This window comes from Mauremys mutica, chromosome 17, assembly GCF_020497125.1.
Source record: "Mauremys mutica isolate MM-2020 ecotype Southern chromosome 17, ASM2049712v1, whole genome shotgun sequence".
Classification (NCBI taxonomy): Eukaryota; Metazoa; Chordata; order Testudines; family Geoemydidae; genus Mauremys; species Mauremys mutica.
Genome location: NC_059088.1, coordinates 23975572 through 23988880, shown reverse-complemented (window position 1 = coordinate 23988880; position 13309 = coordinate 23975572). Strand labels below are relative to the sequence as shown.

Sequence of the window (13309 nt, the reverse complement as noted above, 5' to 3'; positions counted from 1 at the left end):
CGGGGTCTTCCAAAAGAGATTGGTGCCCTATTGGACTGAGCACTGCAAAAACACACATATGAAAGCACAATCCTTGCCCTGAAAAGCTGATACACCTCTACCTCGATAGAACGCTGTCCTCGGGAGCCAAAAAGTCTTACCGCGTTATACATGAAACCGCATTCTATCGAACTTGCATTAACTCGCCGGAGCGTGCAGCCCCGCCCCCACGGAGCACTGCTTTATCGCATTATATCCGAATTCGTGTTATATCGGGTCGCGTTATATCGGGGTAGAGGTGTAATCTAAAAAGATTATTGGCGAATGGCATTACACAGGTGCCACCTTTACTACGTTTTCATTAGCTGTGGTTTTCAGAATTATATCATTCAGTAAGAGTTATATTTTGAGAATAAGGAATCTTCAACCTGCCCTCTTGGCTGAAGCTGGTATGTTGCTATGTTAACATCCAACATGCCCACAAAAAGGGACAATTTAAGGTAAAAAGTACCAGAAACCATCACATTGCCAAACAAAAAAGAAGTCAGACTGATTTTGAAGTTAGACTACACAAGATGTTATGCCAAACTTACAAAATCAGATTTCAGAAATCCTATTTCCCAGGACTGGAATAGGGGACTGCATGGGAGCATGGTGTATTCACACCTCTCTGCTATCTTGTGCTCCAGAATCTGAGCTTCGGTTTTAGAAAATTAAACCACTAGTCTTATGAAATCATTCAAAATGTGAACCAAGAGTAACCAACGCAGCGATGTCTGCCCCTGCTGGTCTCAGGGAGGTGCTCACTCAGAAGTATAATGATGCTATAATTTAATCGTCAGCATTGTTAAGTATTTCACAGCTGATCTAAGCGTGTAAAGAGGGGGAAGAGGATTACATTGTGCAGAGCGGCACAGTTCACTGTGCATCTACAATGTACATCTCATTACAGTGAACTTATTTTGGGGAGGAGGGGGGAGCTTGCACCACTAACCTTTTTTAATCCAAACCCCAACTTACAAGTCAACAGTTCAACTGCACCTTTAATATTTCAAACTGGATGCTCCACTTCCACTGAAATGAAGTCACTCCACTCAGAGATACCAATGCTATTTTAGTATCTTACTCTACACCCAAAGAATGTTTGTGCTTGTTGGATAACATGCTTCCCCAATTCTACTAGGGCTTTTACTCATGAACATAAGAACTGGTGGCAGTCATCACCTGAACTCTGGAATGTCAGTCAGTCACCAGGTGAACAATCAGACAGATCTTCCAAACAAAGGGACTAGCATGAGCCTGTCTTTCACAATACTAGAGGTCCGCGCGGGGGGCAGAGGACGGATAGCTCAGTGGTTTGAGCAGTGGCATGCTAAACCCAGGGTGGTGAGTTCAATCCTTGAGGGGGCCATTTAGGGATCTGGGGTAAAATCTGTCTGGGGATTGGTCCTGCTTTGAGCAGGGGGTTGGACTAGATGACCTCCTGAGGTCCCGTCCAATCCTGATATTCTATGATTAAAGCACACGGATAATTGTGCTTTATCAGCTATAGACTGCTAGAGACTGCACTCAGATGCCACAGACTGATGAGGTGCTGAAACTTATGCTTTTAAACATTAAATGATGACAGGTCAATTTGGTTTTTTAAATATTCAGTTTTAACAAGGATGGCTCTCTTTCTAAAGCAGGAAATATTAATCTTAAAGTCTTATTTACTAATTGATTTTTTTTTTTTTAAAAAAGGTAAACAGCTCTAAGGAAAACTTACTATGTTCTTTAGCACCTAAACACAATGGTATTCTATCTAGCTACTCAAGGACATCTGGTAACTTACCACCCTGACAAACATACGTCCTTGCTTTCTTGGGCTAGTGTCACAACTGTAATGGTCTTTTAATGTGGTGAGTGCGCGAATTTCCTTTTTTGGTGGTAAAGTCCACACAGCGCTCAGACAGAAGTGTCTCTCTGATCTTATCATAAGAGAAGCCTACACAGAGTATGATGCATTTCTTTTCTCTGAAAGAACTGTTTTGTTGGTAGTGACAGGATGTGATCCCTAATGTAGGCACAGTAGGAATGGCTGCAGCAAATTGTAATGTAACAATACAGGAAAGTATGAGCTTTCAGTAACGTTGTATTATCCTATTTACACTGGATCTCACGTGGGAGCCTAACATTAAGAATAACAACGTACACCCATACTGCTAACACAGCTATAAGTCCACAGAACATCCTTACCATATGAAAATAATTTCTTTAAAAGGTTTCACAACTGTACTGAAAATGGATGGCTACTTCCCTTCAGAGTGAGCCAATTCACTGTATGTTACCGATTTGCCCAAAATTCCCATTAAATGTTTAAAAAGCAAAGCTTTCACCCAAAGAGGAAGCAGCCCCCAGAACCATCTAAAATTCTGCCTGGACAGTCTTAATTCCTTCTCTTACCTCTTTGTTCTGCTGTGTTTGTTGCCATCGCCACCGCCGCTTGAGAGCTTCCCTTTCCACACCTTTATCCATTAAGGTATAAAGCGATTTGCGAAGCATGAGATCTCTATCATGGAAACCCCACATACCTACATGCGGGGGAAGGAGAGGGGGGGAAAAAAAGTATTAATAGCCACTGGCCTTTCTCCAGCCTCTGCCTTCTGAAGATTTGTCACACCAAAGCCTTGCAACAGCCCTGTGAAGTAGGGACGTGCAGTAGAACCTCAGAGTTACGAACACCTCGGGGTACTGGAGGTTGTTTGTAACTCTGAACAAAACATGATGGTTGTTCTTTCAAAAGTTCACAACTGAACATTGACTTAATACAGCTTTGAAACTTTACTATGCAGAAGAAAAATGCTGCTTTTAATTATCTTAATTTAAATGAAACAAGCACAGAAAAATTCCTTACCTTATAAAAAAAAATTTAATTTTCTGTTTTAGTGGTTTATGTTTAACACAGTACTGCACTGTATTTGCTTTTTTTGGGGGGGGTCTCTGCTGCTGCCTGATTGCGTATTTCGGGTTCCAATGGAGGTGTGTGGTTGACCACTCAGTTCGTAACTCTGAGGTTCTACTGTATCCCCATTTTACAGATGAGGAAACCATGGCAGGTAGATAAAGTGACTTGCCTAAGGACATCTCAAGAGTCAGTGACAAAGTTAGGAATGGAACCCAGGAATCCTGACCCCAAGCCCCTAGATTATCCACAAGACAACAGCTGTTCGGCATTTTTCTGTAGCACAGAAATATGGAAGTTTGAGTTAAAGTTGCCACATTTAATTTAAAATACCAAAAAACTCAATGATAGTAAAGTATTCTGTCCATAAATTACTTGAAATCAATCAAGGGGCCAGGATAACATCTATTTACATGAGGCAGGCTGGCTTCACTAATTATGAACGGCACCAGTCCCGTGTAGGAAATACTCCACTTCTGTTGACTTAACTGCAGAAACCTCAGAATATTAGAGCAACACTCAGAAGATTAGATCACTGGGGACTAAAACTTGGGCTTCTAAAATGGTCCCAGCCCAGGAGGCTGCATCCCTACACTACAAGTGTGTGGGGAAGGAATGGGTGGTTCTGCTTCTTTAAATTCCCTCTGCAGATACATTAAGCTTTGCCAGAGGGAAGGGTAGAGACCAGTATTCTCAAGCTTCTGGTATCTTAGGTGCTTATCTGGCCCCCCATCACAGCAGAATCTGAGCACCTCACAATCTTCAACGTCTTTATCCTCACAGCATTCTTGCTATTAGCTTCACCTTGCAGATGGAGAACCGAGGCATTGCGAGACTACGTGAGCTGCCCAGGGCCACACAGGAAGTCTGGGGCAGAGAAGGAATTGAACCTGGATCTCCGAAGGCCCAGGCTAGGTCCCTATACCACTAGACTATCCTTTTCTCTCTGCATAAAATGGATTAAAACGAGAAGATAAGCTACCCTAAAGCAGAAGAGGATCCTGTTTATATAACTCCCCAGCATTGAAGTTCCTTTGGTCCACTGCAACCAATGCCTTGGGATGTAAGACTTTTACTGTTCTTTATTATCCATGCTTTCTCCTTCACTATTATTATTAGCTTGTCCCACCCCAATCTGAAAGCCCATAATTTCAAAAGCTGTCCACCGCTATTAAATTGCGGCTAATTTGACCCTATGGAAATGTCACCTATTCTCAGGGAGTTACGGAAGTCATAGTGATTAACCCTACTCCACAGAGGCCTTCAGCAGCTCGCTTTTGCAAATCTTGGTGGCAGGCACGGTTCATGCCACACATATCAAGTCCATACAATCTTATCCTGAGATCTGAAGTCTCACCGCAAAGGTGATAAAATATTTAACACTATGATTTTTATGCAAGATTGACTATAAACCTCAAGCTACATAATTTCAACATAACATTACTGGTTTCTAAACCAGGGGTGGGCAAACTTTTTGGCCCAAGGGCCAGATCTGGGTATGGAAATTGTATGGTGGGCCATGAATGCTCATGAAATTGGGGTGCAAGAGGGGGTGAGAGCTCTGGGGTGGGGCCAGAAATGAGGAGTTCAGGGTGTGGGAGGGGGTTCCAGGCTGGGGGAGGGGATTGGGGTGCGGGTGAGGGCTCCGGTTGGGGGTGTGGGCTCTGGGGTGGTGCTGGGGATGGGGAGCTTGGAGTGCAGGAGGGTGCTCCAGACTGGGACCTAGGGGTTCGGAGGGGGACCAGGGCTGGGGCAGGGGGTTGGGGTGCAGGCAGGGATCAGGGGTGCAGGCTCTGGGCAGTGCTTACCTCAAGCAGCTCCCAGAAGCAGCGGCATGTCCCCCCCCTCCGGCTCCTATGCAGAGGCATGGCCAGGAAGCTCTGTGCGCTGCCCTGTGCAAAGGTGCTGCCCCTGCAGCTCCCTTTTGCCGGGGTTCCTGGCCAATGGGAGCTGCGGGGGAGGCACTTGGGGCAGGAGCAGCATATGGAGCCCCTTGGCTGCTCCTACGCGTAGGAGCCGGAAGGGGGACATGCCGCTACTTCTGGGAGCCGCGCAGAGTGGGGCAAGCCCTCGACTCCGCTCCCCATCTGGAGCTTGAGAGCCAGATTAAAATGTCTGGAGGGCCAGATGCAGCACCCGGGCAATGGTCTGCCCACCCCTATTCTAAACAGTGCTAAGGATATTCATTTACTACCAAAAAACCACTTTCATAGTGGGAGAACATATTTACCCTTCATTCATTTTGTTCCGAAATCCATGTCTAAAAATAGAGACACTGTGGTGGGGTGGGGAGAACCAGGAGTTTTAATATAATGGGACTAGGACAAAGTGGGGAAATGCTCCAGGCTTCACTTTACAAACAAACAAACAACAAAACCAGAACTAATCCTTCTCAAGTAGGGATGTTGGCACTATAAGAACTTTTTATTTCCTTCTGCTCTTAGTTCAGTCTTTCTTGGAAACACCAGTTCAGAAAATCATCCATGACTTCCCCACAGCTGCATATCTACCTCATTACTCTGACAATATAAATCCTTCAACCTAAAAAACCCCCAAGCCCATTAAAAATGAAAGACGGGCTTAGCCTGCATCATCCTGCAAGGACTAATGCTGTTGAGGAAAGAATAAATCTCTTCTAGGGGTGGGTTCAAGAAAAGGTAGACAGGTGCAGAAACCAGAATTCACTGCCCCATCCTAGGTTATTCTGGACTATGTAGGTTTTCAGGAAGGGAATAACACACACTTACACAGGGCCTTTCAAACCTTAGTCGTGTCACCCTCCCATGAAGCAGGTGGGAAAATGGAGGCACAGAGAGCTGAAGGGATGCGCCCCAAACTATAAATCTAGGATTGGAAGTCAAATTCCTGACTCCTACTCCTGTTCTTAGATCATCTCCCTCTCTGAAATGTGGCAAGTTTTATTTCTCTCCTTTGATGACCCCCCTTTATTTCCTTTATAACACGCTATGCTATTAAGGTAGGAGATAAAAATCAAGTGAGCGGTTGGAAGTTGTGCCTGCAAAACTTCTCTGCATCTGTTGATACCCAAGTGTCAAAAACCAATCAGTCACGACTGTTATTCACTTCACCATGAACTGTTTTGAGGTCTTACCCAGGGAGGCAGCATGAAGCAGGCAGTTCCCGTCGCCGGTCGTCGCCAAAGGAAGTAGCCTTTGGCAGCTGGGATCAACGTTAGCCCACCAGTTCAGGCGACCTGTGGAAATATTTCAGAGACCCCCCCACTGTAAGCTCGTACTTGACACGAGAAGAACAATCGTTGTCTTTGCCTGTTCAAAGGCGAAAGGTGGAACGGATTGTAGCTTGGGCTGTCGCAGAGCGCCTGACAAACAGGAATAAGCAGTTCTGTATCCACTTTCCAGTGGGGAAGGGAGAGGGGAACAAACATATTTCATTGAATTTCTGACCTAGATGACCCTTCCCCGCCCCCCATCTGTTTTTCAGCAGAGAACAAATCTATCAGAAGAAAAAAATAAGGAAGGAGTTCGAAGTAACAAGTAAACAGCAGAGAAACCCTCTTACAGAAATAGCTGAACAAATAAGGCAAAGCACCATTATGGCTCAGCTGATACCAATCATGCCTCTGAGCCAGAAGGATGTGGGACTCAAGTTATGCCTAAATAGATCGAGGTGGCCCACACTGCGTCGGCTTTTGAACGAGACATTAGTATTCTCTCTGGCGGGGTCTGATGAGGGCCTTGTGGATGTTAAAAATCCCTATAACACTTTAAACAAAAATAGCAATTGGTGTCTCCAGTATGAGAGAGAAGCTTCCCTGGCCACTCTGGAAAGCCAAGCCCTACCAGCTGTAAGCATACTAAAGATGTAAAAGGGAGGGATAAGCGTTGCCGTAAGCGACAAGTACATTAGGCGACACTGACGGGGGACAATAGGGGAAGTACAGGGATGGTGGGGTTTTATCATCTTTTCCAGAAGGTGAATGGACAACCAACTACAGTCTAAACTAACACGCACACCAAACAAATCCATTCTGCACGACACTCAAACATTTAGTGCCTTTCATCAGACGTCAGGTTCTTTACAAGCTTTAAAACAGTACATGAAACCACACAAACACCCAGGTGAGCTAGATTACCACACTGACCCCATTTTACAGCTGAGGACACAGGCAGAGAGGGTGAAGTGACTTACTCGAGGTCACATGAACTAAGGGGCAGAGCTGGAAACAGACTCCAGGAGGCCTGGCTCCCAATCCTGAGCTTTTTAGCCTTGAACAATTTTTCTGCTGATGTTCAACTGCAAAATGCTATTTTTAGTTTCTCCTGGTGGGTTCATCATTCATATCTTAAGCATGCAGGAGTATACTGTACCATGTTCTTTTTCTCTGCTCACCAGTTCAGGAACAGTACTTGGGAAAATTCATTGATCTCACCAACTAAGCAGCTTTGAAAGTCTTTCCCCACATGATTTTAGCAGCCAATATGTGAACTGTCAGATTAGTGCTTTAGACAGTTTAAAGCAGTGGTCCCCAACCTTTTTGTGGCCAGTAGCACATTCATGTTTTCAGAAGAGTGTGGCGGGCGCCAACACTTTTTCAAGGCTTATTTTGTATTTGTACATTAAATAATACAAAAAAATCATGTTTAATATTACATAATATATGAATCCATAAGATAAAAAAGGTAATTTTACATGTAAACGGTATTAATTAAATTATTCGGCAATTACTCTTTCACCTTACCATGTGAATTTGCTCTTTTTTATCTACTTGTAAGAAAAATTAAGGAGTTTTTACAAAATAAATATCAAACAGTTTTCATCTTATTCATTTTAAAAAAGTAAAACACTGTTGAACTGCTGGTCCAAATATATTTATTATTCTTACTTTAACACAGAATGAAGTCTGCAGCCCCAGAGTTCTCTGTCCCCGGCAGGGGTGGGGCCCCGGCTTCTCTCCCCTGCTGGGCACTAGGCGGGCGCACATAAATGCCCCAGCGGGCGCCATGGCGCACGCGGGCACCATGTTGGGGACCACTGGTTTAAAGACTGGGAATCCAAGCTCTCAGGTAGTATAAAGCATTTGAAATCACTGCAAATCAAGATATGGCCTCTCAGATCATCTGAAAAGCAAACTGACTTTGAAAAATTAAATATTAAGAATTGTGGTCATGTGTAGTGTAACTAGAAGAAGCTGAACACTTGTTTATACAAAGAAAACTAAGTTACTTTACAGTAGTATCCAGCAGAGAAATCTACAGAAATGTTCCAAGCCATCTTTAAGCAGGATTCGGCTCGCCCTGTATTTTAAACCATGTCCTCTAACCAACGTGTTCCCCAGCTCCCAATGACCACTGTTAACTTCTCCACAATAGACCAACTGAATGTCAATCAGCAGGCAATAGGCTGGTGTGCCTCTATTCATACTCCAAATAAGTTGAATCAGCATGTGAGCCAGTCTTTAGAAAAACTAGGTCTCTTCCCAGCATTACAATTTAGCTTTCTAGTCCACAGAGTCAGTGAAGAGTCTCTGCTAATTATTAGCTACAGACAGTACTTAAAACTTAGGAACACACATTTCTTGTGATTTTTCTTTGCAGTCTGACCATCAACAGATGCAGAAGAACTAAATTAAGGAAGTTTTAACAACACAAAGGGATAAACAGAGAGAGCACAAAATGGAGCACTAACTGCAATCTGATGCCAATAATTTCTTTTCCTGAGACTAGAAAAGGAATCCACTCTAGATGAAAACTGTTTAGTACACAACCTCTCAAGACAATAGCTCCACTCAGAAAAGCAGGCTATTTTCAGTCAATATAGCTTCTGGCACAGCAAAGTCACAACCCTTCGCCAAGTGGAATGGTGCCAGAAGAGTAAATTGAGAAATGAAACAGCTTCTGACAAAAGCTAAACAAAATTTAACACTGCTGTAGTTACTCTTAAGCCTTTTGTCCACTTTACATGTTTTCCTGGGAATCTGTTCTCCTTTCAGCTACTAAACTTTAATGTGTACAAGGAAGTTAACTTTCCTGGCTTTTAACTGTAATGCTGGTTAGTGTCTGAAGAGATTGTGCCGTCTCAGGCCTGGGCTACATATAAAATTTAGATCAACATAGCTATGCTGCTCAGAGTTGTGAAAATCCTCACATCCCTGAGAGCCAAACCTATGCAGACCTAACCTCCAGCGTAGACACAGGTAGGTCGATGGAAGAGTGCTTCCACTGACCTAGCTACTGCTGCTCGTGGAGGTGGATTACCTACAGTGACAGTAAAACCCCTTCTGTTGCTGTAGGAAGTGTCTACACTACAGCATTACAGCGGCACAGCTTCAGCACCATAGCCTAGACATGGCCTCTCGCAATGCAACACCAGTTTAAAGTCAGAGGATACACTTGAGAGGCATTTTCTATTTGCAGCCTGTAATCAGGATGTCCTACATACACCCAAAGGGACATATGAGTAGCAATTCATACCTATTTCCACATGTGCCAAGTTATGCAAAAGCGGGCACCTCAACTCCATTCCCTTAAAACATTTCCAAAACCCATTTCTGAATGTTTTCCTTTTTCCAAGGTGATGGAAAGACCAAGATACCTGCTAAAAGTCTTGAAAACAAGATACCCAGACACAATTAGAGAAGCCTATCTTAAGAAGCTGTGTACCCAACGCTAGCCCAAAAGCAGGCCAGTTCTCTCTGCAACCTTAGCCTCAGAGATACAATTACACTACAAGTGGCTTTGGTTAGCAAGTCAAATGAATATGAGCACTAAGAAGTACAGCTAACAATAACCCAGGAATAGTTTTTTATACTTGCAGTGAAAATCCCAGTTTGCTCTTTTCCAGCCTCAGCGCTTTTACGCTGCCTTACCATGGCTTAGAGATGGATTTCTGGTAATAGGTAGTTGAACGCTGCGGCAGACTTAAGTGTAGGGAGAGAGTAACCACAGGAACCTAAAAGGTGCCATCACTCAAAACCACCTGTCACCCGAATTGCAGTAGCTAGTGGCTTTAGAGACTAGCAGGAGATGCACATTTCAAAGGGTTCGAAGTTTGTGTCAAATGCCATCACCCAAAGTCTTAATCTGATTTTAAACACCAGTCCGTCCATTTTTTAAAAATGTTATATTAAAAACCTCTGTAGTTACTCTTAAGCCTTTTGTCCACTTCAGATGTTTTCCTCGGAATTTGTTCTCATTTCAGCTGCTAAACTTTAATGTGTACAAGGAAGTTAACTTTCCTGGCTTTTAACTGTAACTCTGGTTAGTGTCTGAACAGGTTGTGCAGTCTGGTTGAAACTACAGTAAAGAACAGAATTATCGGACACAGATGAACATTATTTGTTGGGGTAGAGTCAACATGGCTTTTGCAAAGGGAAATCATGCCTCAACAATCTATTAGACTTCTTTGAGAGTGTCAACAAGCACGTTGATTAGGGTGACAGTGGATATAGTGTACTTGGACTTTCAGAAAGCCTTCAACAAGCTCCCTCACCAAAGGCTCTTAGGCAAAGTAAGCAGTCATCGGATACAAGGGAAGGCCCTCTCATGGATCAGTAACTGGTTAAAAGACTGGAAACAAAGGAATAAATTATCAGTTTTCACAGTGGAGGGGGGTAAATAGCAGGGTCCTACAAGGCTCTGTACTGGGCCAGTGCTAAACGCATTCATAAATGATCTGAAAAAGGGGATAAACAGTGAGGTGGCAAAGTCTGCAGATGATGCAAAGTAACTCAAAAAAGAGTTAACTCCAAAGATGACTGCGAGGTGTTACAAAAGGATCTTACAAAACTGGGTGACTAGGCAATAAAACGGCAGATGAAATTCAGTGTTGATAAATGCAACTCTACATATACAAAACGATGGGGTCAAAATTAGCTGTTACAACTCAAGGAAGATCTTTGAGTCATTGTGGAGAGTTCTCTGAAATATCCGCTCAATGTGCAGCAACGATCAAGAAAGCTAACAGAATGTTAGCAAGGGATAGATAAGACAGAAAATAATGCCACTAAATAATTCCAGTGTATGCCCACACCCTGAATATTGCATGACGTTCTGGTCGCCACAAAAGGAAGTATTTCTTCACACAAAGCACAGTCAAACTGTGGAACTCATTGTCAGGAGATGTTGTGAAGGCCAAAAGTATGACTTGGTTCAGAAAAGAATGACAAGTTCATTGAGGACAGGGCCATCAATGGCTATTAGCCAAGATGGTCAGGGACACAACCTCATGCCCTGGGTATCCCTAAACTTCTGACTTCCACAAGCTAGGATGGGACAACAGGGGACCATCAATGATTGCCCTGTTCTGTTCATTCCCTCTGAAGCATCTGGCACTGGCGACTGTCGAAAGACAGGATTGTGGGCTAGATGGACCATTAGTTTGACCCATTATGGCCATTTCTTACTTTCTTAATATTTGTATTACAGTAGCACTTACAGGCTCCAACTGAGATCAGGGTCCTCTTGTATTAAGTGTGGTACATACACATTGTAAGAGTCTCCTCATCCCAAATCTAAATAGACCAGGTAAAGCAGGGGTGGGCAAACAATGGCTAGGGGCCGCATCCAGCCCTCCAGATGTTTTAATCCAGCCCTCGAGCTCCTGGTGGGGAGTGGGGGCCGGGCCTTGCCCTGCTCGGGCATTCCAGCCAGGGAATCGGGTTGGGAGCTTGCCCTGTGCTGTGTGGCTCGGCTCCTGGAAGCAGCAGCATGCCCTCCTCCGGCTCCTATGTGTAGAGGAAGCCAGGGGGCGCCTCATGCTGCCCCCGCCCCAAGCGGTGCCAACGGGAGCTGTCGGAGTGGCGCCTGTGGACGGGGCAGCGTGCAGAGCTGCCTGGCCACGCCTCCGCATAGGAGCTAGAGGCAGGACATGCTGCTGCTCCTGGGAGCTCCTTGAGGTAAGCGCCACCAGGGGCCTGCACCCTGCCCCCCTCCTGCACCCTAACCCCCTGCCCCAGCCCTGATCCCTCTCCTGCCCTCCAAACTCCATCTTAGCCCGGAGCACACTCCTGCACCCCCAACCCCTCATTCCCAGCACCCTCACCACCACCCCACACCCCAACCCCATGCCCCAGCCCTGATCCCCCTCCCGCCCTCCAAACCCCTTGGTCCCAACCCCCCCGAGAGCCCGCAGGCGGAGCCCTCACCCCAAGCCCCAATTTCAGAAGCATTCATGGCCCACCTTACAATTTCCATACCCAGATGTGACCCTCGGGCCAAAATGTTTGCCCGAGATAAAGAAAGGGTGGGGCAGAAAGACAGACATTGCCATTCCCAATTTACAGACGAGGATCTGAGCAACAGAGAGATCAAGGGAGCTGCTCATGGTTCAGAGAATCTGTAGCGGAGCCAGGGACTGAATGCAGCACTCGAATCCCACTTCCTTAGCCACAACACCATCCTTCCTCGGTAACAAGAGAGCACAGCAACTACCACGAACTACTTGTCCTCTTGCGTCTCAGACTGACGCGACCGATTTAACATCAACGCCCACCACCACATTGCTCATTTACTGTTGAGCACATTTTTTCCTCCTACTGAATCACTGAGCATTGGGTGTGTTGGGTGGAATCAAAATTTAAAGTAGGTTAAGAGAGCAAAGAAATGAATAAAGAACAGCTTGGAAAGTGCAATTAAGAGAACTGGTGTCTGTACTGAGGCGAGTTCTTTTAAATATTAATCATAGCTTCTGCTTTTTCATAGTTTTTGATTATATATTAAATAGTAGTTAACTCACCCACTATTCTCCTCATCACAGCTAGGAAAGCCCACACAAAACGGATTTGACAGTCTGAACATTTTTACCTTTGAAATTTGACAGCTATGATGAGAGCCTATTCCAATGCACTGATGCATTTACAGTTAGCACTCTCCTTGAGCACAGGGCTTTTTCAACCTTCCAGAAAGTTACGTGAATTTAGGGCTCATATAAGGTGCTGAGTGACAGCCCCAGAGACACAAAGTCCTGTATCTACAGAAAACGTACAGTGGAGGCAATGGTGTAGTACAAACTTCACCCACAACTTGACCAATGTGGCTTAACCCTCGAGGAACCATCTCTGTGGGGTTAATTCCATGCCAGGGCCCATTCATCATTGGCCTCTCCACTGAGAATGCCAACAGAGGGTCCAATTAGCACAAAAGGGGTGGGGTTTGCAGTGTGGGCACCTGACCAGCAAGAACTGGAGAGGCTATATATTTTATTACAAATTCCTTGCGTGATCCAATTCCCAGAGAGCCATTGGAGACCCTTTTGAAACAGTACTGAACTAGCAATGAATCTGACTTAACTGTGAACCTACCTCTACTCTAGCCAACATACTAGCCAGAATATTTGCAGCACCTCTGAAAGCTGAAAATGCATGGTATGTAGTGCTTTGGGGGATGGCTTGGAGAAGTGTGTATGCAT

General features: G+C 44.8%; 1 protein-coding gene across 1 annotated transcript in view; it reads right to left on the bottom strand.

Moving 5' to 3' along the window:
- OTUD7B (OTU deubiquitinase 7B) overlaps nt 1-13309 on the bottom strand; it is a 71465-nt gene that overhangs the window by 13198 nt on the left and 44958 nt on the right. Inside the window, exons 5-6 of the mRNA XM_044991447.1 lie at nt 6036-6137; nt 2425-2552 (exon numbers count right to left, since the gene is read on the bottom strand). Coding sequence (XP_044847382.1) covers nt 2425-2552; nt 6036-6137 — 230 coding nt within the window. The remainder of the gene's footprint in view (nt 1-2424; nt 2553-6035; nt 6138-13309) is intronic.